The 23474-nt window shown below is 47.1% G+C and overlaps 1 protein-coding gene and 1 non-coding gene across 4 annotated transcripts in view; one reads left to right on the forward strand and one right to left on the reverse strand.

Annotated features, from left to right (window-relative positions):
* Sarm (sterile alpha and armadillo motif) overlaps positions 1-23474 on the forward strand; it is a 175375-nt gene that overhangs the window by 25802 nt on the left and 126099 nt on the right. Inside the window, exon 1 of one of the 3 annotated variants that reach the window (XM_077677923.1) lies at positions 12795-12887. The exons of the other annotated variants lie outside the window; for them this stretch is intronic. Within the exon in view, the coding sequence (XP_077534049.1) occupies positions 12810-12887 (78 nt within the window). The 5' untranslated portion in view covers positions 12795-12809. Of the gene's footprint in view, positions 1-12794; positions 12888-23474 lie in introns of those variants that run through there. 3 annotated transcript variants of the gene reach the window in all.
* On the reverse strand, positions 18510-18581 carry Trnah-gug (transfer RNA histidin (anticodon GUG)). Its single transcript has one exon. It is a non-coding gene; the product is annotated as a tRNA-His (tRNA).

Here is a 23474-nt window from a genome sequence, read left to right on the forward strand (position 1 = left end):
AGAAGGAAATCCATAACACAAGTGTTTGTCTTTACTCCCTGTCGTATCGTTTTTTTGGCACTGTTTTTTCTAAGTAGCATCATGCACGTGTCGCGCAACGCAACCTTCCTATCACAGCACGATTACCACAAAGATGATAAGCAGAAAAATGTCGCTTTTAAAGACGATAGACTTTCTTGGGCTACTTAAACCCAGAAATTTTGGTCTGTCCGTCTGTCTGTCTGTAACTCGATTCAGCCACCCTTTTTTTTTCTTTATTGCCTTATTTGACAGGATGACAAAACAAAGACACACGTAAGTGATAATCTGTACACTCAATACTCAATACAAACACTAGAACTGCAGCCCTTCTTGGGCAAGCGGGGTGATTTCAATACTCTTTCATTACCAATAATGCTTCAATTGTGGGTAGCCACTCTGGTTTAGAGGGCTGAAGTTTTTGTATCTGTACAAAAGAACCTATTGACTCTTTGAAGTAGTGTCTGATGAGCCTGGCATCTGGGTCGGAGTAGCGTACCGCCATCCTGTTTCTCCAGATGCTATGTAGTCCATACAGCATAATTGTGTCAAGCGGCACACCGTCCTCATTCTCCACATTCAAAAACCTAATACCGTAAGCATCGACAGGCAAATCTTTTTTGAGTGTTCGCTGTAGGATGTCCCAAAAGAACACCGCTCCCCAACAGTCCAAGAACACGTGCTCAATTGTTTCTGGCTTTCGACACAGAAAACAGTGCACACCCCATGGCACAAACCATCCCTTTTCCTCCATCCAGGTCTTAACTTCCAGTGTTCCAGTATGGAGTTTAAAAAAGAAAGATTTCACTCCACCTGGGACCGTCATTCTTTTCACTCGCTTAAGTACATCTCTCTCAGGCCTTAGATTACACTTGCTGCGGTATATTGGCACTGGCAATACACTCTCGACGATATCTTTGTACAGTTTCTTCCGACTCACCCCGCTTAAGTACTCTAAAGAAAAACGCACAGAAAGAAAACGGTATGACCACACCACCTCCTTAAAAAATCCACGTACAGTTCCCCTCATGTACTCAGAGCTCACAACAAATTCAGGCAAAAGTCTTCCAAGTCGCAGCTGACAAACTGTCCTAAGAAACGCGTCTTCAACATCACGAAGAAACAGAAATCTATTGACCACTTGCCTTAAAAATAAGTGCGATAAACCAAGTCCGCCTTCACGCACTTTCAAAAAGAGGTTCGTTCTGTTCGTTCTTTCCCATGATGAACTCCAGATAAACACGGCGAACACGCGATGAAGTTTCTGAATATTAACCCTTGAACAATGCAAAACTTGCATTACATACCACAGCTTGCTTATAAAAAACAAATTGCAAACTGCGGCTCTCGCAAACATTGATAAACCCCACCCTTTCCACTTCTCTGTCTTTTCTCGAAGTTCCTTGAGTTGCTTGGTCCAGTAAGGGTCACTGTCTTGATAACTGTCTAGTGGCACCCCCAGGTGCTTAACAGGACTCGTGACCCACTGGATGTTGGCGAAAACGCTTGGCGTGGACTGCCATTCACCATGCCAAAAGCCTAAGCATTTAGACCAGTTTACTGCACTACCGCTAGCTAAGCAAAAGTGTTTCACGGTTTTTACTACCTCGAGAATGCTTTCTTTAGTAGTGCAGAATACTGCAATGTCATCTGCGTACGCTAGTAGTCCAACTTCCGTCATTTGCAACCGAAAACCTTGAATGTTACTGCTTTTAATGACACTTAAGCAAAACGTCTCAATATATATGCAGAAAAGGAGTGGGGATATCGGGCATCCTTGCCTCACCGATCGCTGCACCTGAACTCTTTTTCCAACTGCCTTATTAACTATAAGACGGGTTGTGCATTTACTGTACGCCATACGCACTCCATTTCGAATAACTTTGCCGACATTAATGTACTCTAAAATTTGAAATAAGATATCGTGCGGCACATGATCGAAAGCCTTCTCCAAGTCAATAAAATGCTTACTCCGCAATAGTCTTATATACTCGCAGCCAAATGTAAACGTCTAATACCGGTTTATATGTTCATACTTGTCAACTTTGTTGAACAAGAACAAGGCATTACGCAAATGTAAGACAGGAAATTAGTACACAAGGGATATTTACAGTGTTCGTTTATTAAAAAATTCCTGTATGCTTGGTTTTTCGATAGCAAATGATTTTCTACATCTACTGCAGAAAACCGCCACCTCCTGGCGGCATATGAAAAATCACGCGGCAACAGCAACGAAAGGTTCCACTAGCTAGGTTCCACGTTCTGTTTGGAACGCACGTGGAGCACGGCCACGCGGTTCTATAAACGTTGTAGTCAGCCGCCTCCATTCACGCGCGTCTCCGCCGTACTGCAGCGCTGGCATCGAGGAACCCCGCCTGTAGCAGTGGAACGCGCTAAATTCAAATCACCTTGAGCAAACATTTAGTGTGTTTAAAACCTAGGGATGAGTGCGACGGAACAAGAACAGCATGAAAGATGAGCGGGAAAGCGAAGGGGCGTATTTCCTTTGCAAATGTCTACAAAGACTATCGTCTTTTGACGACATTTGCAACGAACGGAGCAGATACGCGGCCAATTTTTTGGGGCTGGGGAGCGGTCCGCTTCGTGCGTGGGTTGGCTCATGGCCGTCGAACTTTCAGCGGCGGTGAACTCCTGCTGCGCAGCTGCGATGGTCTTGCTAGTCAGCAATCCGTTACACATTAACGGGTCCCCTTTCGGTTGGAGAGTGACAGGTGAGAACGAGAGATGGCATCAGACAATCAAATGACAATCAAACATCGCACGCCGTTCGTGGCCTGCTTGGATGGACGCGTGGTTTATTCGATACCGCTGAACAAGTGCAAGAAAAAGTACGTCGGACAGACAGGAAGATGTGTCAATGACAGATTGCGCGAGCATCGCAATAACGTGGAAAAGGGAGATAACGGACATTTGGGCGCACATTGTAAAAATTGTGGTTGTTATCCTGACCCCAGAAAATGCTCCATAATTTAATAAAGATAACAATCAAATGACACGGGAGATCGTTGAAGCGTATATATATTCTAACAAAGACACGTGTGTCAGCTACCCTTCCGTGTTGTTAACAGACAAAGAAATTGCCTTTTTATCTGGTGACAGCAAGTGAGCTACAGTCACGGCTTGAAATTTCTGTTTCTTTCATATTCCCTCTTTCTCTCATTTGTTGCAACATAATTCTGTATTCAAGTAATTTTGTGCAATAAACATCTGTTGTTAGTCTGCGATGTGTCCCGTCTACACCTCGTCATCATCCCTTTGTGCTGTTCCGAGAATTTACAATGTTCTTCAGACATTATTTCATTATTCGTATGCCTGACCCTTTCTTATACCGAAACGTGCGCACGCCGAAACGGCCGCGTACTTCGATGTCCGTGTACCGAAAAGACTACCGAAACGACCTAAGACCGGAGTTGAGCTCGGGGCCTTTTTTATGTGCCTTCTTTGCCCCGGTCAAGCTGTGTACCCACGACTTTTGGTCCAAGTCGTCTTCTCATAAACCTCGGGAAAACAAGGAAGACGAGTGGGAATAACTAAATTAAATTGACATGGGCTCGAAGGTTGTCAACCATAACGTGAGGGGCACCCCACTCCTCCCCACCTGTCACGAGTTAGCCAGCTTCGGTGTGAATAAAGGTGAGGTTGAAGCTCTACCTTCAACTTTCAATGCGGGCAGCAAGCACACTCAAGATATTTTTTTTTTCATATGATCGAGCGAGGCCCCTGGCAGCTGGGGGCCCGGAGCTGCAGCTCCCGTAGCCCGCACTTAATCCGGCCCTGAACACGCGGACGGGGTCTCACCGAATATGGCTGACGAACTCAAGCAAGTGGTGGTGGTTGTGGTGGCCCATAAAGTGGCGCATACCCACTCAGGGGGATTGGCTAAGAAGATTTTTTTTTTCAATAAAAAGAACCAGATAAGGCAAAAGAATACAGTCGAAGAAAGAATTTATTACGTAGGTTGAAGAGAGAAAAAGAAAAAGAAAGAGGAACGAGAGAGCCTGATCAGAATAGTTTTAGCAAGGCAGGCGAGCCGTCTCTGAAATGAAGGTATGGATGGCGCGACAAACATCCCCATGGCATGACGCGCATTTTCGCTGTCGTCGTCGAACCACCGGCTGACCAAGGAACACGGCAGAGTTACTGAATATAGACAGTTGCGAAACTCCCCATAGGCCCCATGTATCGAAAGCCGGTCTTCGGTGGCCCCCCTGCGCCGGGGCAAGCACGGGGCAAGTTGACTAGCCTGTCATCTGTCGGCAGGACGTTGAAGCAGTACTCAAGTGCTTGCGGCTGCTGCCGTAAGTCATAAAAAGAAAAGCCGCAAAAACACAAGCAAATTTTACGTAATTATTGCGTTTTAATTTAAAAAGCAATCTTTATTTTAGAGAAGAATTTTGAATAATAATAGTTTAGCGAAGTTCCGTTTTTATCTCCTAGGTGCCGCGCGCGTCGACTTGCCCCTCAGCTTCCACGGAGTGGGGGGGGGCTAGCGCCGCCCTGATTCTGAAGCGGAGTTTCGCAACTGTCTATATACTCTGGGAACACGGCACATATGACGGTGACGAGTACAGACCTAGGGGATTGCTCGGCTTAACCCGTAACCGATACCCACGCGACAGTATAGACCGTGTTTGTTTGTTTGTGTGCGACACCATCCGTGTTTTTCTGCGACACCATCCCGCAGGGAGAATAGGTAGAGACACCGCCAATTACCAAATTTTGCTCAGGGGTATCTACAGTACGGTGACTGATCTCAACCGTATGTAGCTTTGTATTGCTGTTTAGAGAGAAATGAGGAGCAAAAGGCGCCAGCTTGACAACGACAGGAGAGGTCTGTGCACGTATTAACTTGGTTCTCTATCGCTACCTATACAGGAGCCGACCGTTTTTCCGGACTCCAAAAATTCGGACTTGCTGGATATTCCGAACTTTCCCGAGAAACCGCCTGTTGTCCCATAGGAGTGACGTATATGAACAACGGATATTCCGGACAAAATAAAGCCAAAAGTTCGATTTTCCTGACAAAAGTTTCCACGGCAGACACACGGCGCGACTCCAGTACGATGAATCCTAAACCACTTGGCTAGCTTCGGATTGGATGGGGATTGGCTTGCTTTGATCTAGGAGACCATAATTTGTAAGTAGTCGAAAAGGCCATAATGTTGCGTGTAATTACGCAACCATCAACGCAAGACATTGCTAACGCTTTGGCGTTGTTCTGAAAACGTGACGCTTGCACAGATACAAGAAGATAAATTCTCACACGAAGGAGGACTTTAAGGCAAGGAACCATTCGCGACTGCTTGAGTCCTGTTTAAATGAAATAAAGTTCGTTTTTGCGACTCCCGAATTTTTCGGACTGCTCTTTTATTCGGTTTATTTTTCGTGCCCCTCCAGGTCCAAGAAATCGGTCGGTAGCATTCAGGTATTGTGAGTAAAACTAGTGTGAAAACTCAGGTTTTAATAAACGCGTAATAATCTTCACACACTCAGGAATTCAGGTGGAAGGTAAAACGTACGGCATCTGACAAAACCATGACCGCGTTACCTTTCAAGCATTTCGCCCACGTTTTTTGAGCACCCGATAAACCCTGCCCCCCCCCCTCCCCCCCCCCCCCCTCATACATACACACATCCTGCCATCCTAACTAGTTTGTCTTGCAGAACACAATTACTATTATTAGTTTTAAACGTGCGAGGTCTGAAGGATAGATTGTAGCACCAGACTACCGTCGACTCCACTGCGTGCAAGTCCTAAGCCCTACGGTTTTGTTGTTTAAAGCACTGCGCGATTACAAATGCGCCAGATTATCCAAGTCCGCGTGACTTTCTACATTCCTGCGGTGCCAACTAATGACGCTCAGTCAATTCTGAAACCTAAAGCGATACTCATCGGCACCAAAATCCTATGACGGATTATTATGGGCGTAGTAGTGCATATTGCATGAAGTGGCGCACTAGAATTCTCTTTCATGCGTATTTAAGAACATTGGGATACAGGAGCAAGGGTGGCTTATTAAATAAGCCTATACCCGGCGTTCTTTGTTTACATCGGTAACGCTGCTGATAAAACATCGTCAAAAAAATCCTTTCATATGTTGCAGTTGGATGAATTGCCTTGTGTTTGCACCCAATTCTGTCTTTAGCTGTGACCCTTGCGCATTTGTTGCGTTAAAACACTTCAAGCGCGGGCAATGGTAGATCATTAGACATCCACCCCGTGGTTTCTTTTGCGGCCGGGCCTGTCATATCAATGTCGCACAAACGGAGCTGTTGCACACGTACTCGCAGTTTCGACCGGTCCCGTGCCGTACTTTTTGCGATGCGTGGGCGGGTTCGGAAAGGTTTTGTTGCCGTCGAAAAGTCAACAAAGCCGCGCCTGTCCATCGGAACGGGTTGACGCATCGCCGCCTTTGTCTCGCGGCGCGACGTCTTCTCGTCACACATGCCGCCCTCGCGTAGGCGTTCCCGCTTGCGGCTCTCTGGCGTTTGGACTATACTGTGGGAGCTACCGGTGATTGACAACTTCTAATTATGGTAGGTGTTTTGCGCACTCTTAGGTCCATGTCGTTCTCGGGAAGCCACGTAAGCCCCCTTTCTTGTCGTCGCCAATCCTGTCACTTCGGCTGGCAAGTCCTATCGATGCGTATCGTCACCACCAGAAAAGCACGCCCCAGTGTCGGATTACGTACGAACCCGTCCATCGCATTTCAAATGTATCGTCGACAGCGCAACGCTACCGGAACGCCGAGCAGTCGTCCGTCATTTTGCTTCCGTAGTCTGTCACCGTTGTTGCTAAACTGTGCCCTAAATCTATCTAGAAAACGAGTAACAGGGCGTCAAGGCCCGAAGAAAGCTCTAGTAGTTCAGACTCATGCTTAGAAAGCGAGGCACCCAACTGCGTTTGTTGACAAGTAGTTATTACAAAACGCTCGCAGTAGTAGTTATCGAAGCTATTCTCGTTGCCATGTTTTCTTTTTCTTTTTGCTTGTGAATGATTGTAATCGTCTGAGAAGGCTGCGCGTTTTCAAGCCACCGGAATCTACTGGCTGAGAGTCGCAACAAAAAGACAACAGGAATGAAGACGGCATGAAGTTGACGATCACGAGCGGCGACCACTCACTTCTGAAAAAAGAAAAAGAAAAAGAAAAAGAACTTCCCCGTACGCGTTTAAGAACTCCACTGGTTATAAACTCATGACGGGACCTGCAACGAAGCTAATTTGGCCTTTTTTTTTTCATTTTCTCAATTTCCTTTGAGCCTAGAAACACTGGAAACACTCACAGCAACAGATACAGTTTTATCTGTTTTGCTTATTTCGCGCTGTTCGCTGCCGCGTTTAGTGCTGCAACCGAAATGAAGCCGCCCACTAGTGACGATACGGCCGCGCCGACGCCAAAGAATATCCGGGCTTTGAAAAACATCTCGAGGAGGAGGACAATCTTTTGCGCCATTTTCTAAGTCGTACAGCCGCAATATTTAGCTCACATATTTCGTTTGCACCTAATCTAAGGACTCGACACGTTTGTTCACATACCATGACGGAAAAGCGTTTCACACGTTAGAAAAAAGTTTTCGGAGGAAAGGTCAACAACGGGTGACGGCACTTTTTTTTTTTTTACTTAGATGCAATAACAGCGCGTACAAAAAAAAAAAAAAAACAGCGCGTACAACAGGACGAATTGAAGGACCACACAGAGCGCTGAACTTCGCGTTTAATTTCTACCCATACGTATAAATACGTTTGCGCCTGGAAAATGGAGAAGATAGAGTGCCTACGTTTCTGTCCGGCTGTTTGTATACACTGCGCAGTTTTTTTGTGGCAAGAAAAATCGAACGCGAAAAAAAAAAAACACTTAAATACATGTACGCCGTATGCATGACGTATGCCTCGCGCTAAATAACCCAAAAGGATACAATTTAATTCCGAGGCTTTCACTGTGATGCATCGTGTAGGCAATCTGCACTGTACCATCCGCTGTAGCTCAGTGGCTAAGGCGTTGCGCTGCTGGGCCCAAGGACGCGGGTTCGGTTCCCGGCCGCGGCGGCCGCTTTTCTGATGGAGGCGAAAAACGAAAACGCCCGTGTGTTCGAGATTTCGGCGCACGTTAAATATCCCCAGGGGTTAGAAATTGATCCACAGCCCTCCACTACGGCGCGCCTCATCGCCTACGTTGCGTCGGCGCGTTAAACCCTACAGTCAATCCATCAACCAATCAGCGCGTTAAACACCACAATCACTTAATCATCAACTTGCACTGACCATAGGCCGCCATTTTTCATTTTAAATCCGCCAGCTGCGCACGGTAGGGTTTCGATAAATGAGTGAAAATGGGTTGACCAGTTAGTTGTAACCCAGGGCCTGATGCTCCGTATTCACCTTTTGAGAGGCCAACACTGACTGTCGTTTATAACGCAAGCTACTAAAAAAAAGTGTAAGAAGTTCATCGGTGTCTGCTTTCCTCTTTAATTTAAAGCTTCATTGACCAGCTACAAGGTGTTACTTGAAGCCTCTTTGCATCGCACCTTTTGTTATCACGCCTGTACCAAAAATTCTTGTGCGGGTCGCTGGCTTGACACTGGCTGTTGATTACTCAATCAGGGTTGATTGATTGATTGATTGTGGGGTTTAACGCGCCGACGCAACGCAGGCGATGAGGCGCGCCGTAGTGGAGGGCTCCGGATTAATTTTGACCACCTGGGGATCTTTAACGTGCGCCGAAATCTCGTACACACGGGCGTTTTTGCTTTTCGCCTCCATCACTCAATCAGGGTGGCGGCGCTTGTGTGGATTAAATCTGTTATCAGAGTCTGCAATTAGCACGCCATTTTTTCAACAAGAAATTACGCCTCGCACTACCGTGATGCATAAAACGTCGCCGGTAGGGCGGCAAACATTATTGCGACGTGCCCCCATATAAAATCTCGAGAAGGTTGCGTTGAAGATGGGTGTAATAATATTGGAACACGCACAATCTCTATTTGCTAGCCTGAATGGTGGACGTTGTAAAAGATACAGGCGAAGGTCGGTCATAATGCCGCCGTAATATGTGGAGCACTTCGAGTGCGCAAGAGATAAAGAAAAAAAAACAGCATAAGATGCGGCAGGCTTTGTACCGCTTAAGTACACTACGTGTTGTAGCGACGTGATAATCCCGTGAAAGGCGAGACTTGATAAGGAGTCTGAACGGGGCATCGAGGAGGGAGGGGTTGCGGCGGCGATAAGCCGGCGCCTGCCCGACACGTCACACGGTCACACTACGTTGCGTGGCCATAAGTTCGGTGCTATATGCTTCGTGAAGGGCAGGCGACAGTTGACCTTACTTTTGTTGTCGGACCCAAGATAACTCTGCCAGTATCTTGCGGAAGTTTTCTTTTAAGTGCGATGCACTTTATAAGCGACCCTGAATCCGCCGTCATCCGCGCTCCTCCTCCTCTCCCCTAGCAACGGCGCGAGGAGCGGAGAGGAGCGTCTGTAGCAACGGCGCAGCGACGTCACACCCCACGTGACCCGCGCGCGCTCCGCCTCCCGCGCCGTGGCTGCGCGCGCCCGCGCCTGCTCCCGCACCGCTCCTCGCGCCGTGACGTCACACTCCCACGTGACCGCGCGCTGGCGCCTTTGCGTCTGCTCCCCCTCTCCTCGCGCCGTGACGTCACATGCTCTGCAGCTGGCGCGCCTCTCCCCCCGTTAGTTTGCACTCACCCTCGGCGCGCGCCTCTCCCCTCGCCTGACAGCTCCCCCTCGCCGGTACTGCGCCTCTCAAGGCGATGGCAGAATTACTACGCCGTGTACTCTCGGCGCAAGAAATGCATTCGCACTTCCTCACGATTCCCTTCGGGGAGGTGGGGGCAATTTTTTTCCGAAAAGTTTCCGGAAGTTTTTTTTTTTTTTTTGTAGCTGCCAACAGCAGTGTTTCTGATTCACACAGGAAGACACTTCTTCAATTGGAACGCGAGAAAGTTGTGTCTTTATTAAAGCACACGCGCCTTCGACTGTGGCAAACACTTTTTCAATCAATCGGAAGCGGCAGTCGTAACGCAAGCAGAGGCCGTGTAAGAAAAAATATACCTGTGTCTAGCATTTTATTTTAAGTCCAATGTCCTCGTTTTTTGCGGACCAATGTTATATTGACATAGTATTCAGTAAGGCGCCAAGTTCTTGCCCCATAGGTCATCATTGGTTGTGTTATATAATTCTTTTCAGTGACTGAGATAGATTACTTCTCATTGTTTGAGAGTGCTAGAAGAGCACGCCTCCGCCCATAGCAATTCTACGCCGCATTTCTTTCTCGCGGTTTGGATCAGCCCTGAAAACTTGTTTAAGATAGCGATACCCATCCGCCTCGCCAATTGTATCCTTAAGTATAGGTTAAAAGTCAGGCCGTCCGCGTGTACAGGGTGTTGCGGCGATAATTGGAACACTTTAAATTTTTTTTTCCTGAGTGAACCACCGCTCTGTTCGCGCTCAAACTTAACACGAAGGTCGCATTTTGTGGTCTATTTTGTTTGACACCGGGAACAACGACGGTACCTGCCTGTTTATCATGAACATAAATAAAAACGATTTTCGCCTATGGGAAAATGGCGGCTGATTTGTACGTGCGAGCCCGAAAACCGGGTTTTCTGATCGTCTGCTAGCTCATTCCTAGGTGCATTTTCTGATCGTCTGCTGCACCATTTGGCTCCTTCATACTGTGAATCCCAAACGTGTGTTTCGCTCTGCACACCCCAGGTGGTTCCGTCGTTCCAACATCAGCTTGCGCTGGCGCGTACGCCCAAATCAGCCGCCATTTTCCCAGAAGCGAAAATCGTTTTTATTTATTTTCAGGATAAACAGATAAGTACCGTCGTTGTTCCCGGTGTCAAACAAAATAGACCACAAAATGTGACCTTCGTGTCAAGTTTGAGCTTGAAAAAAGCGGCGGTTTGCTCAGGAAATTTTTTTAAGGTGTTCCAATTATCGTCGCAACACCCTGTATGCTTAACATTACTTTCGGTTTCTGCATATTCATTTTTAACCTTACGAACAAGCCATGGGCGCCTCGCCCTCGTCTTGCCCGTTATTTGTATTTGTTGAGTTTATCGATACTTCTGTTGCGGGAGCTACACTGGCCGAGGTTGAGCAGTTTCGCGTGGCTTCTGGAGAGCCGTGCTGCGCATGCGCGAGGAGCAGTGCCATCACACGGCGCACAGACCGTTTCTCGCTGCCCGGCGTCTCTCACACACCCCACGCGCCCAGCGTCTTCGCCGACCTCCGTTCCGCATGTGGCGGCCTGGTCCACTTGATGATCATGCGAGGGGTGGCCGAGTGTGGAACTGACGGCTAGTGCGTCGCAGCAACACCGGCGTGCGCCTGTGGAACCAGCTTAGCTGTGGGGCAATTGGTGACTCTGCGCCGGAGTCGCTTGATAAATATACATGTGTCACACAATGCGTATACCGTGTGTGTGTCATTGAAGCAGAAGTAAGCATGATAATCAAGCTAATCCTAGACAAACATGAAAGCTAAGAATAACCAGCGGCACCTTAGCTCACGCTACGTATATCCTGGAATAGCCGAGCTAAGCCACTGCTAATTTTTTTGTTGGTGGTGATGATGATGGGGCGTGGCACGTGGAATTACCCAACCATTAGGCGATGGACGACGCCAGAGTTTTCGCCTCGGAGACACATCAGGCTTGGGCCTTTAAGACAAAACATCCCGGCGGCAGAGGGGGATGTTGAACGCGCCGAAGCTACGCGTGGGCTATGAGGCGTGCCGTATTCCGGATTAATTTTGACCACTTGGAGATCTTTAAGGTACGTCATAATTTTGACGCACAGGCGTTTTTACTTTTCGCCTCCATCTGAAAAGCAGTTACCACCACCGGGATCGAACCCACGTCCTTGGACTCAGGAGCACAATGGATTATAGCCACTAAGACATCGCGGCGCCCCCCCCCCCCCCCCCCCAAAAAAAAAAAAAAAAAAAAACTTCTGTCACATTTATTTAATGCATCCCTTGACTTCCACTTCATGGAGGTATAGCTTAGGCCTGAACAGCGCCAATTTCATTGATCGCTGCCCTCTACGGATGTTGAAGAATATGCAGGACAATATAACAATCATATGAATTTTCCAAAGAAAAAAAAAGCTCGTATAACAACAACGCTTACCACCGGTGACGTAAACCCTGTCCTGTGGGACGTGAAAAGCGACAAAGCTCCCGGGTTTTATCAGAAAACTTTTCCTTTACAAACACACAGCAAAAGCAAGAGAGGGAGCTCGGAGGAAGTCTATATCAGTATTCTTTTGTTGCTAGTCCCCGGGCCGTGGAGGGGCTCCTTGGTCCAGAAGTTCCGGTTTTGTAGCGGCCAGGCGGGCGCGGTTCACCAGGTGAAGAGCTAGTCGGTTGGGTCTGGGCTGGACAGCATACCTTCCCACTATTCGAGGGCGTGGGAGGGAGTGGTAGTGAGGTTAGGAGTTTGAAAGTATTCCCAGACCAACAAAAAAATTCCCAGTAAAAAGCGCTGTGGTACACCTCGTGCATGCCGATATCTAGGCAAAACCAAAACAGTTCCGGCGAAAAAATTTCATTGTCTTCCGTTTAATCGTACATGTTGCTTTCATTATCTGAATCTTATCAATAACTCCGACACTGCGAGAGCCGCTCCCATTGTCCGAGATCACGTTGTAGAAGCGCGCCCATTGCATATACGTTCGCCGCTACTGGCCGTACGCGCAAGCTTCAACTCCACAGTCACGTCCAGGTGCCTCTTGTGCCAAGAGCCATGTCGCCCCCCAGGTCAGCTAGAGTGAGGTATAGGAAGGGTACGGGCAGCCGAGCCGACGACCAGGAGGCACTCGCGGTGAGTCCGTGACCTTGTGTACAGATTCATCCTCACAGCGCAAAAATAACGGGACAAAGGTGAGAAAAACACTGGACAACCTAACCTAACTTAACTTAACCTACGATGTACAGCTGCACCATCATTATCATCACCGACAGCGTCATCATCATCCACAGCAGCAGCAGCAGCAGCAGCATCGTCGTCGTCGTCTCCAGCTCTCACGCGATAGCTCCTCTAAATAATCACAAGACATCTAAAGTTTGTCTTGTTGTGATGCCATTGTAGCTGCCATGTAGGAGCCATGCTTGTACGGAGGAAGGCTGCGAACTTTGCCACGGTCATTTCGAACAGCACTGAAAAAGCTGACAGCAGTGCTCCAGCAAGGGCTGTGGTGACGTCACATGCAAGCTATGCATAGAGAAGGTATTAAACACAACGCTATGCTTCAAAACACGTGGTACGACACACGATTGTGCGAGTTCACTCAGGAGTGAACACGGAAGCCGATTCCGATCCTCAATCGTAATGGATGAATTTTTTTTCTAAAAAGCTGTTCCTGAACTTTTGGATGCTGGACGCTCGTTGAATTAGAAGAACGGCTCGCTTTTTTTTTTTCTTTCGATGTTTGAATGGGTAGAGGTCCTTTCGAGTTGTGCGATTTAAATACAATTTATATAGTAGTGTTATATGTTATTCGATGAGGCGGACTTAGCCTTGAAGAAGACTGCCGGCAATAGCTCCGCCTAACTGACCCCATTATCATATCAAAGACAGGGATAACCACCATCATTCCAGGGGTCGGTAGCATGCGGCCCGCGGGGCCCCGGAATGACGTAAGAAGCCCCTCCTCTTCTTGTCACTTCCTATCTGAAGGGCGACATGGCGGTGTTGACCTCGAATGGGGTTAGACAGGAACAAAGGGTGATCGCTTCCAGCTGACGTTGCTCCCCGTCTTCACACTTAGGCAGATTATTGTCAATTATTGTCAGATATTATTGTCAGTTCGCCAATTTCTTTCTCCCCCTCCCCCCACCCCCCCTTCCTCTCCGGTTTGCCGTTCGGCCCCCGCGGTTTCGGCTTCATGCAACTCGGCCCTCCGTCTCAAAAAGTTGCCGATCCCTGACTTAAACCCATAGACTGCAAACATCCCAGCAGTAGAAGAGACACTTCTATTCGCTCAGTCCGGTGACCCCTAGGAAAAACAATGTCCTCGGCTGTAGAATGTGACACTTTTAGCTTCTGGAGATCACGAGCTCGACAGAGGCGCCCCACTTCTCGGTTAAAGTCGTGCCAGGATTTTTTATTACCAATACTGACGAAAAAATCGTACTGGACGGAGGTTATGGAGCGAGCCGGTGCGATTCTTGAATGGTTTCAAGGTAGCTGATTAGTTAAGATCGACGTGGATTCCAAAATGAAACCGTGAAGTGGTGTTCACTACCAGCATAATTTTTGTACACCTGGTAAAGGAAGCGAAGGTTAACCGAAGGAAGTAAATGCCTCATAAACGCGGCCTCGTGCTCAGGGAAAAATGCTTCGGCTGATGAGCCAGAAGAAAAAAAAAAATCCCCCCACCTCCCCGAAGGGGATAGTGCGGAAATGCGAATGCATTGGGTGCACCGATGAGTGCGGTGCGAGTAATTATTATTAATGGCGTCGTGGTTGGCGTCAGCCGCATGACATTTGAAGGACCTTATGTTGAACAAGGCCAGAGTGAGCCCGTCGTTTTGGCCGACATTTTCGTGCGCCACTCTGCAAGAGCGACTTATCGTCTCCAGCGGATGCTTCGCACGCTGAGCCTCTCGAATCGCGGCTTCTTCCACGGCCGTGCGAACTATCATCGGCCTGGCCAGGGGGATGCAATGATAACCTACAGCAGCTTCGACATTGAAGTCGCGGCTCTTCTACGGTACAGCGTACATACGCACGGCGACACGAAGACGAACGAACGAGGGGCGTACGCTATGACGCGTCTTTCTCGTTCCGAGCAAGTGGTTCCACCATACGGCGAACGCTGGAGTTTTATGTTGGCCAATCTCCCTAAGTGGGTATGCTTAGTTGGACGAACGTGCACTCGAGGCACGCGTGCACGAGCGCTCGGCCTTACACCTGCGGGCGCACGCCGACGGTGCACGACAACCCCCGACTAAGAAATGCATTCGCATTTAAAAAACAATTAGAATTGGCCAGTAGAAATTGGTTGCTGAAGCTGAAAAGGCCATTGTTTCGGGTCACAAACAGGTTTGCAGCGTCACGTTTCTGCCTGACACACACAACAAGCTGGTGTCACCACGTATAAAAGCGACCTCTCATAAAAAAACTAGAGCATCGTGTCTCGTCTCCATACTGATTTCTGTATACCCAACCTGGCAAATTCTGCGAAGCACCGCCGATCCATCACCATGAGTGGCAAAAAAAAAAAAATTTTAGACCGCCATTTTACGTTCGTTTGCTTTGCGTTCAGGCGTAATTCCCAACACGGGGCGCCCTCAGTCCTGTACCAACTCTTCTACAAGAAGCGCGTCTCTACCGGCGCCCCTTAGCGAAGACTAGTTTCTCGTCGGGACATTACGATGCTCGGCTGAGTCTGTACACTCTATCGGAAGTCGTCGTTCGCTGCTCTCGGGGTTACATGGCTCTATTTTTCCCCTGCCGATTTACCTTCCCTTTTAAGGCGAAGGGCTGAGGCTGTCGGCGTCTCCTGTCGTCGTCGTAATCGTCGTCTCATGTAGTCACGGCACTAAAACAACGGGAAACTCGTTCACGCCTCGCGCTGGTACGTAACGCGTACTAAAAAAACACCGGGACACTCGTTTACGCCTCGCGCTAGAAAGCTTCGTGATTCAAAGGCAAGAGACTTTTACAGTAAAGCTGTATACGTCTACCCCTTAACAGTTTCGTCTCCGTTGGCATATACGCCAAGGCGCCAAGAATACGCTTATGCACTGCATGCTTCGCCCCTCGCCAGGTTTCACCTTATAAGTGGAGGTGGCCCGGGTTTTTTTTTTTTTTTTTTTTGTACTAAATGTAGCGCCAGGAGGCGATGACTCGCATTTGGAACTCCGGAAAATGCGTTTACGACGTGGAAATAGCTACAGGAAAGTCACTGGCCACCTGTTCATTGAGGCGTTCCAACAACAAGCGGTTTGTTTGGCTTTCCAATTGTTTGCAGCAGCTGAACGGATCGCATTTAGAGATCATTACGAGCTTACGGACCAGAAGGTCGAAACGATGGCTGTGTGCACGGCACGAGAGTGTTGCTAAACTATATCTTCATTTTTCTGCGAATAATTTCGTAAATGTAAGTTTATTAACCAAAAAAAAAAGTTTAGACAGAAAAAAAAAATCGGGGCACCGCAATTAACATTGCATTTTTTAATGTTCTTTATGCACAAGTATGCAATGGAACTATTTGTATATATTACAAGGGCAACGACGAAGCGTAAACAACTGTTGTAACTACTTACAAAAACTTGACATGCAAGTCATTTTGATTCTAACTCCGCTCTGTCAAAACTGTCAGGTCGCTTGCCCTCATGCAAAAGCGGTATGCTTAACCGCTAGGCGAGGAAGCAATTCCCCGTTAGCGTGAAGCGTGAAATTTAGGCTAAGAAATCGCGACAAATAAATACGAAGGCAGCTAGAAAGGTAGATAAGAATTTGAAATTTGAAAACGGATACAGATAAGGCAATTGTTTTTACCTCTAAGACGGTCCTCCGTACTAATTTTTCAGTACAACACAAAGAAACAAAAACTTCGTTTATACCATTTTGTACATGTTAAAAAAAGCCAGAACAAGTGGGGTGATCGCTTTTCACGTTTAATTGCACCGCTGCTGATGTCGTGTTTAAGAAGGAAGACTGCTGAGAACAAGAAACCGCAACGCCCGGTTTTCTATTTTGCCATTGCCCTTGCATGACATTTTAACGTGCATAATAAATGTCAAAAGTAAGGGTCAGAACATCTCGTCCATAGACCGTTTTAGCGGCCTAATGCAAGACAGGTGGAAGAAAATGGGAGAATTTACATCAAACTCCGAAGAGGGGAGTGCCGCTTTCGGTTCAGTGAATTTAATTGGCTTCGCTGAAACGGAAGATATTAATCGCCTCCAAACGAGGGCCAGGTTGTTTTTGTCAAAAATGCGTAAAGCTTAGCATCCCCGTAGGGAAGAAAAAAACAATGCCGTGAACAGGATTCGAACCTAGGTTTTTGCGGCCACAACACTAGGTACTAACCGCTGTACGATCACGGCTGCCCAGTGAGATGGGTGAAGGTTTTTTAACAGCAATTTCACATGCAAATATCAATACTGAGGTGCATCGTGTGGTTGCAGGGCTTACGGCTGCCAGAAGAACGCAGATTCATGCACAAAGGCTCACTCACGCTCTCGTATTCCGGTGATAAGCGAGCACAGAGTCAGAAGGTGTTAGCAGGGAAAGATAAAGAGAGTGTGGTATAAAACCCGAAGCCGCAGAACGTTGATGACCTCGGGGCGACGGTAGTGTCATTTACGTACAGTTTAAAGGGTCCTGGTGAAGAGTAAAGGAACGGAAAGGAGAGTTATGGAGGAATATCGTTTGTCTGTAGAAGTGGACTGTGCTTTTCCGGTTCCTGCCTTCACGACGCCCGGTACGACGCCCGCTACGCTCGTAGTGCACCTGCGCATGACCACAACCGGTTTCGGCGATTCTGATCACGCGCAGAGGCGCCGGTCGACTACAGCGTACCATACCGGGACCGCTAGGTACTAACCACTATGTGACCACTAGTGGCTCATGCAGCTTATCGCAAGAATCAGGTCCATCAAGGGCGGCATCTGCCCATTGCGCCTTCTGCCCAAAATGCCTTCCCGCCGAACCGGGCCTTTGAGCGCAGTTAGCCACGTCAACACTTGTTGTCCTCAGCGAGCAGATATCAATGACCTGGACGTTTACTTGGGCACAGAGGAATCCCCACTCCGAAACCGCTTGTGCAAGCAGCACTGCAGGTCGTCCCACAAAAAGATCGCCATGTTGACGTCTAGAAAAAAATATGCTCGATCGCCTCTGCAGACTTCCACACACTTGGCCCGCTCCTCCCATCAGGGAGATACCCCGCTCCTCCTGTCGTGCCTTCTCGGTTAAGACTAGTGTCACTAAATAAGGCTTTGCAGTGCCGGCACTCTTTTCTCCTATTGTTCCCTGTCGCAGCCATGATCATTGGTCAGTTTGCATCACGTGACGTTCGTTTGCACTGCGACGGTTACTGGCGCCGTTTTGTTGTTTATGAGTTTTCGGTTTGTCAACAGCGGTAGCTTTTTAGTGACTCTGGTAAGGACCTTTACGTGAAAGCGGAAGTCATTCGAGTCAGTTGGGATGGGAAGCTTTCGCACACGCCCAAAGACGTCGATGCCGCTCACCTGGCCCAGAAGTGGTTGCCTGTGAAATGTAACGGCAGCGCCGAGTGCTCGCCGTTATAAACATGTAAAAACATAAAAAAAAAAAAACGTTTGGGAGAAAGAATTTGCCGTGATCAGGGGCCGAAAGTGGGTGTTATGGCAGCCGCCTTTCAAGGCACTGAATAGCCCGACGTGTTCTTGTAAGCGGCGTAACAGAAGCGTAAAAAGAAGTATCGCGATTACCAAAAAAAAAAAAAAAAAGTGCCGTGACCAGGATTCGAACCTGGGTTATTGCGGCCACAACGCAAGGTACTAACCACTATACGATCACGGCTATCCGGGTGGGACGGAATGCTGTGCTTAAGGGAGCGATGCAATGGGAGCGCGGAGACCGCTTGTGTCGTTTCTTTGTTTTTATTTCTCCGAGCTTTTCTATATTTTTCTTGTTTCTATATCTCGCCACGTTCTTCTCCCTCCCTCCCTCCGCTTACCATTCGTCTTACGCTTCCACTTTCACTGCTCTCGTTTCCATCGCCCCAGACGGGCGTTCCCCCTCCGGCCGTTTCTCTCGTCTGTGCATAGAACAGAAACTGGGTCACATCGATTGCGAACATTGATTTACTCTCGCTGCTGGTCTTCCTTGTTTCTTTGTTTTTTTCAGGAAGGAACAACGACCCGTCATTTGTTCATACCCTATTTATTTATTTATTTATTTATTTATTTATTTATTTATTTATTCATTCATTCATTCATTCATTCATTCATTCATTCATTCATTCATTCATTTATTTATTTATTTATTTATTTATTTATTTATTTATTTATTTATTTATTTATTTATTTATTTCTAAGAAGTGACACCGAGGAGTGATTAGCTAAATATCGCCGCGTTATCTGTGAACTCCGCAGCATTTGTTTCTTGACCTTGTGGGAATAATATTTTTTCCGTGTACGAATACTTGAGCACTGTATACTCGCATTATCGTTACCGCTGCGCTAAGTTCGTGATTAATTCTCTTGTTATTTAATAACTAAGCAACGTGTAACTTATTCACGTCATTTTTTTGCTCAAAATTATTTTATAGGCTGTCAAAATGGGCTCTGCGTACCCTTGAAAGCGTCCATTTTTTTACTGTCTTTCATTCACCATCTAATGAATTTCTCGTCGATAAGGGCTGCAAAACACCCATTAAGCGAGACTGCGGCCTGCATTGTGTCACTCCCTATACATCCTGCCATCTGATCGTTTAAGCTGTGTTTTTCCCCCTCTCTTCCCAGCGAGCACCTCCGTTGCTAGGCAACTGCAGTGTAGATCTTTTCTACGGGCTATAAAAAATAAATAAAACGTGTGCGTGCGTGCGTGCAGGCTGACCTATCCATGCGTACATGTGCAACCTTACACACCAATATAGGTATATACCCTGTCAGAGCACTACGATCGTCCTCATGCTGAACTAATCACCAAGCTTGAATACAGAATATACAGGCTTTAAGAGAAGTGTAATAGCATGAATAGAGACTTACTTGACGCCCTATACTCTGTGCGTTATCCTAAACAATGTAGATTCCGGCTGCCTGAATGTTTTTTTTTTTTTCGGAGTGCCACAAGGCTCTGTCTTAGGGGCAACACTTTTTCTTGTATATGTAATCTTGTTATGTGGAACCAGGTGTACCCTTACGTTTTTTCGCGGATGGACGCGGGATTAGGATACGCAGTATCGATGCCTAATTAAAGCTTAATTATTTATTAAAACACGCTGCCTTCTGGTGTGAAATGTGAGGGATTTAAATGAATATATTTATAATGGCGTCCATCATGTAATTTACCAAGAAAAAACGACCCTTCGTGTCTGCCTACAATCCTAAAGGTTTCGGTATTACGTGAGTTGACACAGTAAAATACTTCGGCGTCACGTTCACAGAAAATTTTATATGCGTCTGCGCCAGGGAAATGTGGCAACTAAGGCTTCTGCGCAGACGACTGTAAAGAGCATCCCCAACTTAAAAAAAAAGCGACATGTACAAAACTTTTTGGGGCCTTTTCTGGAATAGGTGGGTGTGTTTTTGGTGCCCTCACCAAAAATACCTTCACGGCACATTACAAAGATTACGGAATAGGGCATTGAGATATCTGTACTCAAAATATTCTTCGCACGACAGTGTAACGGCAATGCCCAATCAAGCAACTATCAACTCTGTCTTGTCGGCTTCATGCCGCTTCAATCAACAGTTTTAATTCTCTTTTTAAATGGTCACATTGATTTTAGCAAGCCGACTGCGTTCATTCGCCTGGCAGCTGCTCCAGCAGGGTAAACCACGATAAATGCGTTAGACCCTTTAGTGCTCATTGCAGCACTTTTAAATAATTCCTATTACCCGCACGGCGTGAACATTTGAACTGGCTTACGAAGCAGAGCTGTAAACAACCGGGATCTAAGTCAGCTCCCTTCATTTGTGGAACAGCTAATGGAGTCCTTGTAAGCTGTTCTGGCTGTAAAAGACGCAGAAAGTGCACTTCCCTGCTGCGTTAGGGCTTTTCCTTTCGCACATTGTTTTTGTCCTTCGTTGCGCGAGATGTAAAAATACAGCGTTCTTTCATTTGCGCATTACTTGCCCACGAGTACGTGACATGTAACAAAATAATTCATACCATGCCAATGTAGCTGGTGACTTAAAAAGCTCCGCATTGCTCCATTTGTCCTTGGAATTTTGCTATTTCTTACGTTACTTCCTGCACCTTATGATGTAACTGTGATCATAAGAGGCAAATACACCAACCAAGGGCGTTTATTCAAAGCGGTCCCTGAATAAACGCCCTTGGTTGGTGTATTTGCCTCTTAAGTTTAACCCAACCAGACAGAGTTCTGTCGAAGATGTTCAAATTCAACTGTGATCATGTATGACCGATAACTTTAAGGTTCTGCATGTTACCTACAGTGACCTACAGCATTGATAAATAAATAGATAGGAGGAAAAATACATGTTCATTGGAGCAGCCTGGGCACAACCAGGATTATGATGATGATGATGGTGATGATGATGATTCAAAGTAGGTTTGTTCACCGCCAGTTGGGAGACCTCCGTAGTCCAGAAAGTCCTGGGTCTGGGCGGCCTGTTTCACCCGTTCTACCAGATTCACCCGTTCTACTCTACTGGGCCTGAACCACGGTCCACGTGGATATTTATTTATTTATTTATTTGTGTATTATTTATTTATTTATTTATTTATTTATTTATTTATTTATTTATTTATTTATTTATTTATTTATTTTGCTTGTTTCTTTGTTCGTTTAGCATACCCCTAAAAGCCTTCTCCCAGGAGGGTATTACGTAGGGTATTACTCAAAACCCGTTAAATGAGCAGAAAGTTTGGAATTAGGCTTTACACAAGACTACAGCGTTCGCGCAGCTGTGTTCCCTCAAGAGCCACCTTTTATTGGGCGCGCTAAGAACAAACCTGTTAGCCTACAAGTCACCCGTTACGTCAATGAATACTCTAACATAACCTGGTGACAGTGCAGCAAATCGGAAATCGGTGCAAATATAAAGAAAAGAAATTAGGTTAGAAATGAAGAATTTAGGAAGAACAAAAAAAAATTAGACACCATCTAACTAATCCTGAAGAACGGAACGTGGCAGTATCCTCACTCTCAGATCCAGTGACTGTGCGGAGGCATTTTGTAACAAATTTATGAGCGCACACAAACTAAACTCACGACAGTGCAAGGACACATTGTCGAGCAGACCATCGAAATTCGGAAATATGCGCACAAGCCAGTCAAGGCTGAGCCGCCTGTTTCTTTTCTTTTTTTTTTTTTTAGGAAATTGCTCTTGAGGATAGTGGGAGGGCTCAAGGCGAGCCTGTTGTTGTCATTGCTGAGGTGTACTTTAAACAAAGGGAATGCCTGTTCTGTGGAGGTGGGTGGGTGTGAAAGTAAGGTAAACGGGGGGAGGGGGAGGTCAAGTTAAATTTCGAGAACAAAATGTCGTATTCCAAACCCATGTCCGCATGACATACACATATGAGGGTGATCGGCTGTACACGGCAAGGCCTATCTCTTTTGTATATACCATGAAAGTTCTCTAAGCACAATGACACGCGCACATGGTACGTATACCCGGGCTGAGGGTTAACCAGAAACGGATGAAACCTGAGTGCCACACGCTGTAAAATTTGTGTAAATGCATGCTTGTTTGTTCTTTATTTCGTTTTCCCGCTTGCTCGCTTGCCCACACAGCATGTTCACGCTGACATTTCATGCGCTTGACGAATTTCTCCAGAAAACCTCACGGCCGTACGTTTTTTCTCATTTTTTAGGGCTGAAATGTATTATAAGCGTAGCCCAAGGAGTCGGTTGCCCGTGTTTGTGTCAGCTGGATTCCGCTTAGCGGCCGATTCTTTCCCAATCGTCGCAAATGTAGCGTAATCTAGTGGTTGACGCAACGCGCAGCTCATTGAGTACATAGTCCTTCGTCGCCCGTCTCCTTATACAAAAACTCGGCGCCGTCCGTAATAAACATCTGACGATGTCGACGACACGCCAGAAAACGATACGAAGACGGTGAATACCGCTCTTTGAGATATGATGTACTACTCGACACGACAGAGAGAGAGAGAGGTGGGGGGAGGGAAATGGAATAATAAACGGCCAACGGCGCCCGTGCTCGCTTTTCCCAGCGGGCCCTTGATTAAGTGACAAGGCGACGACTTAGCTGGAAGTCATTGGCGCAGCGGAAGGCCTGGCGTCGTCGCGGTGCCTGCGACCAGCGACAGTGGCGGCGTGAATAATAGAGGCCGGCCGCGTTGACTGCCCGCGCAGTGATGAGCGGCGGCAAACGTCCATTATGGGGCGCCAGCCATGCTTACATTTGACGGCCGCCGCTTCTGCGTAGGGAAGTGAAGCGCTGCCACGCGCTTTTCGCGTGCCAATAAAGAGCGCTATGTTGTGTTGGTACTCCGCTATGGGTGAGCTTTATGTTCTTAGTTGGGGTCCTATCGTCAAGGGCGCTGAATCACCTTCAAATGAGTGGAACTCGCAACGCATTAGGATTCTCTAGCTTGCATTACCTGCGTGCCAATAAGAAGGGCTATGTTATTTTGGCATTTCGCTGGCGCGTTATGTTCTTTAGTTGCGGTTCTATCGTCAGAAACGCTGAATCATCACCAAAAGAGTAAACTCGTAACACATTATATGATTCTTTAGCTGTCATTACCTAATCGCGAAAC

This window comes from Haemaphysalis longicornis, unplaced genomic scaffold, assembly GCF_048455015.1.
Source record: "Haemaphysalis longicornis isolate Haplotype H1 unplaced genomic scaffold, Haemaphysalis longicornis Haplotype H1 scaffold_7, whole genome shotgun sequence".
NCBI lineage: Eukaryota > Metazoa > Arthropoda > Arachnida > Ixodida > Ixodidae > Haemaphysalis > Haemaphysalis longicornis.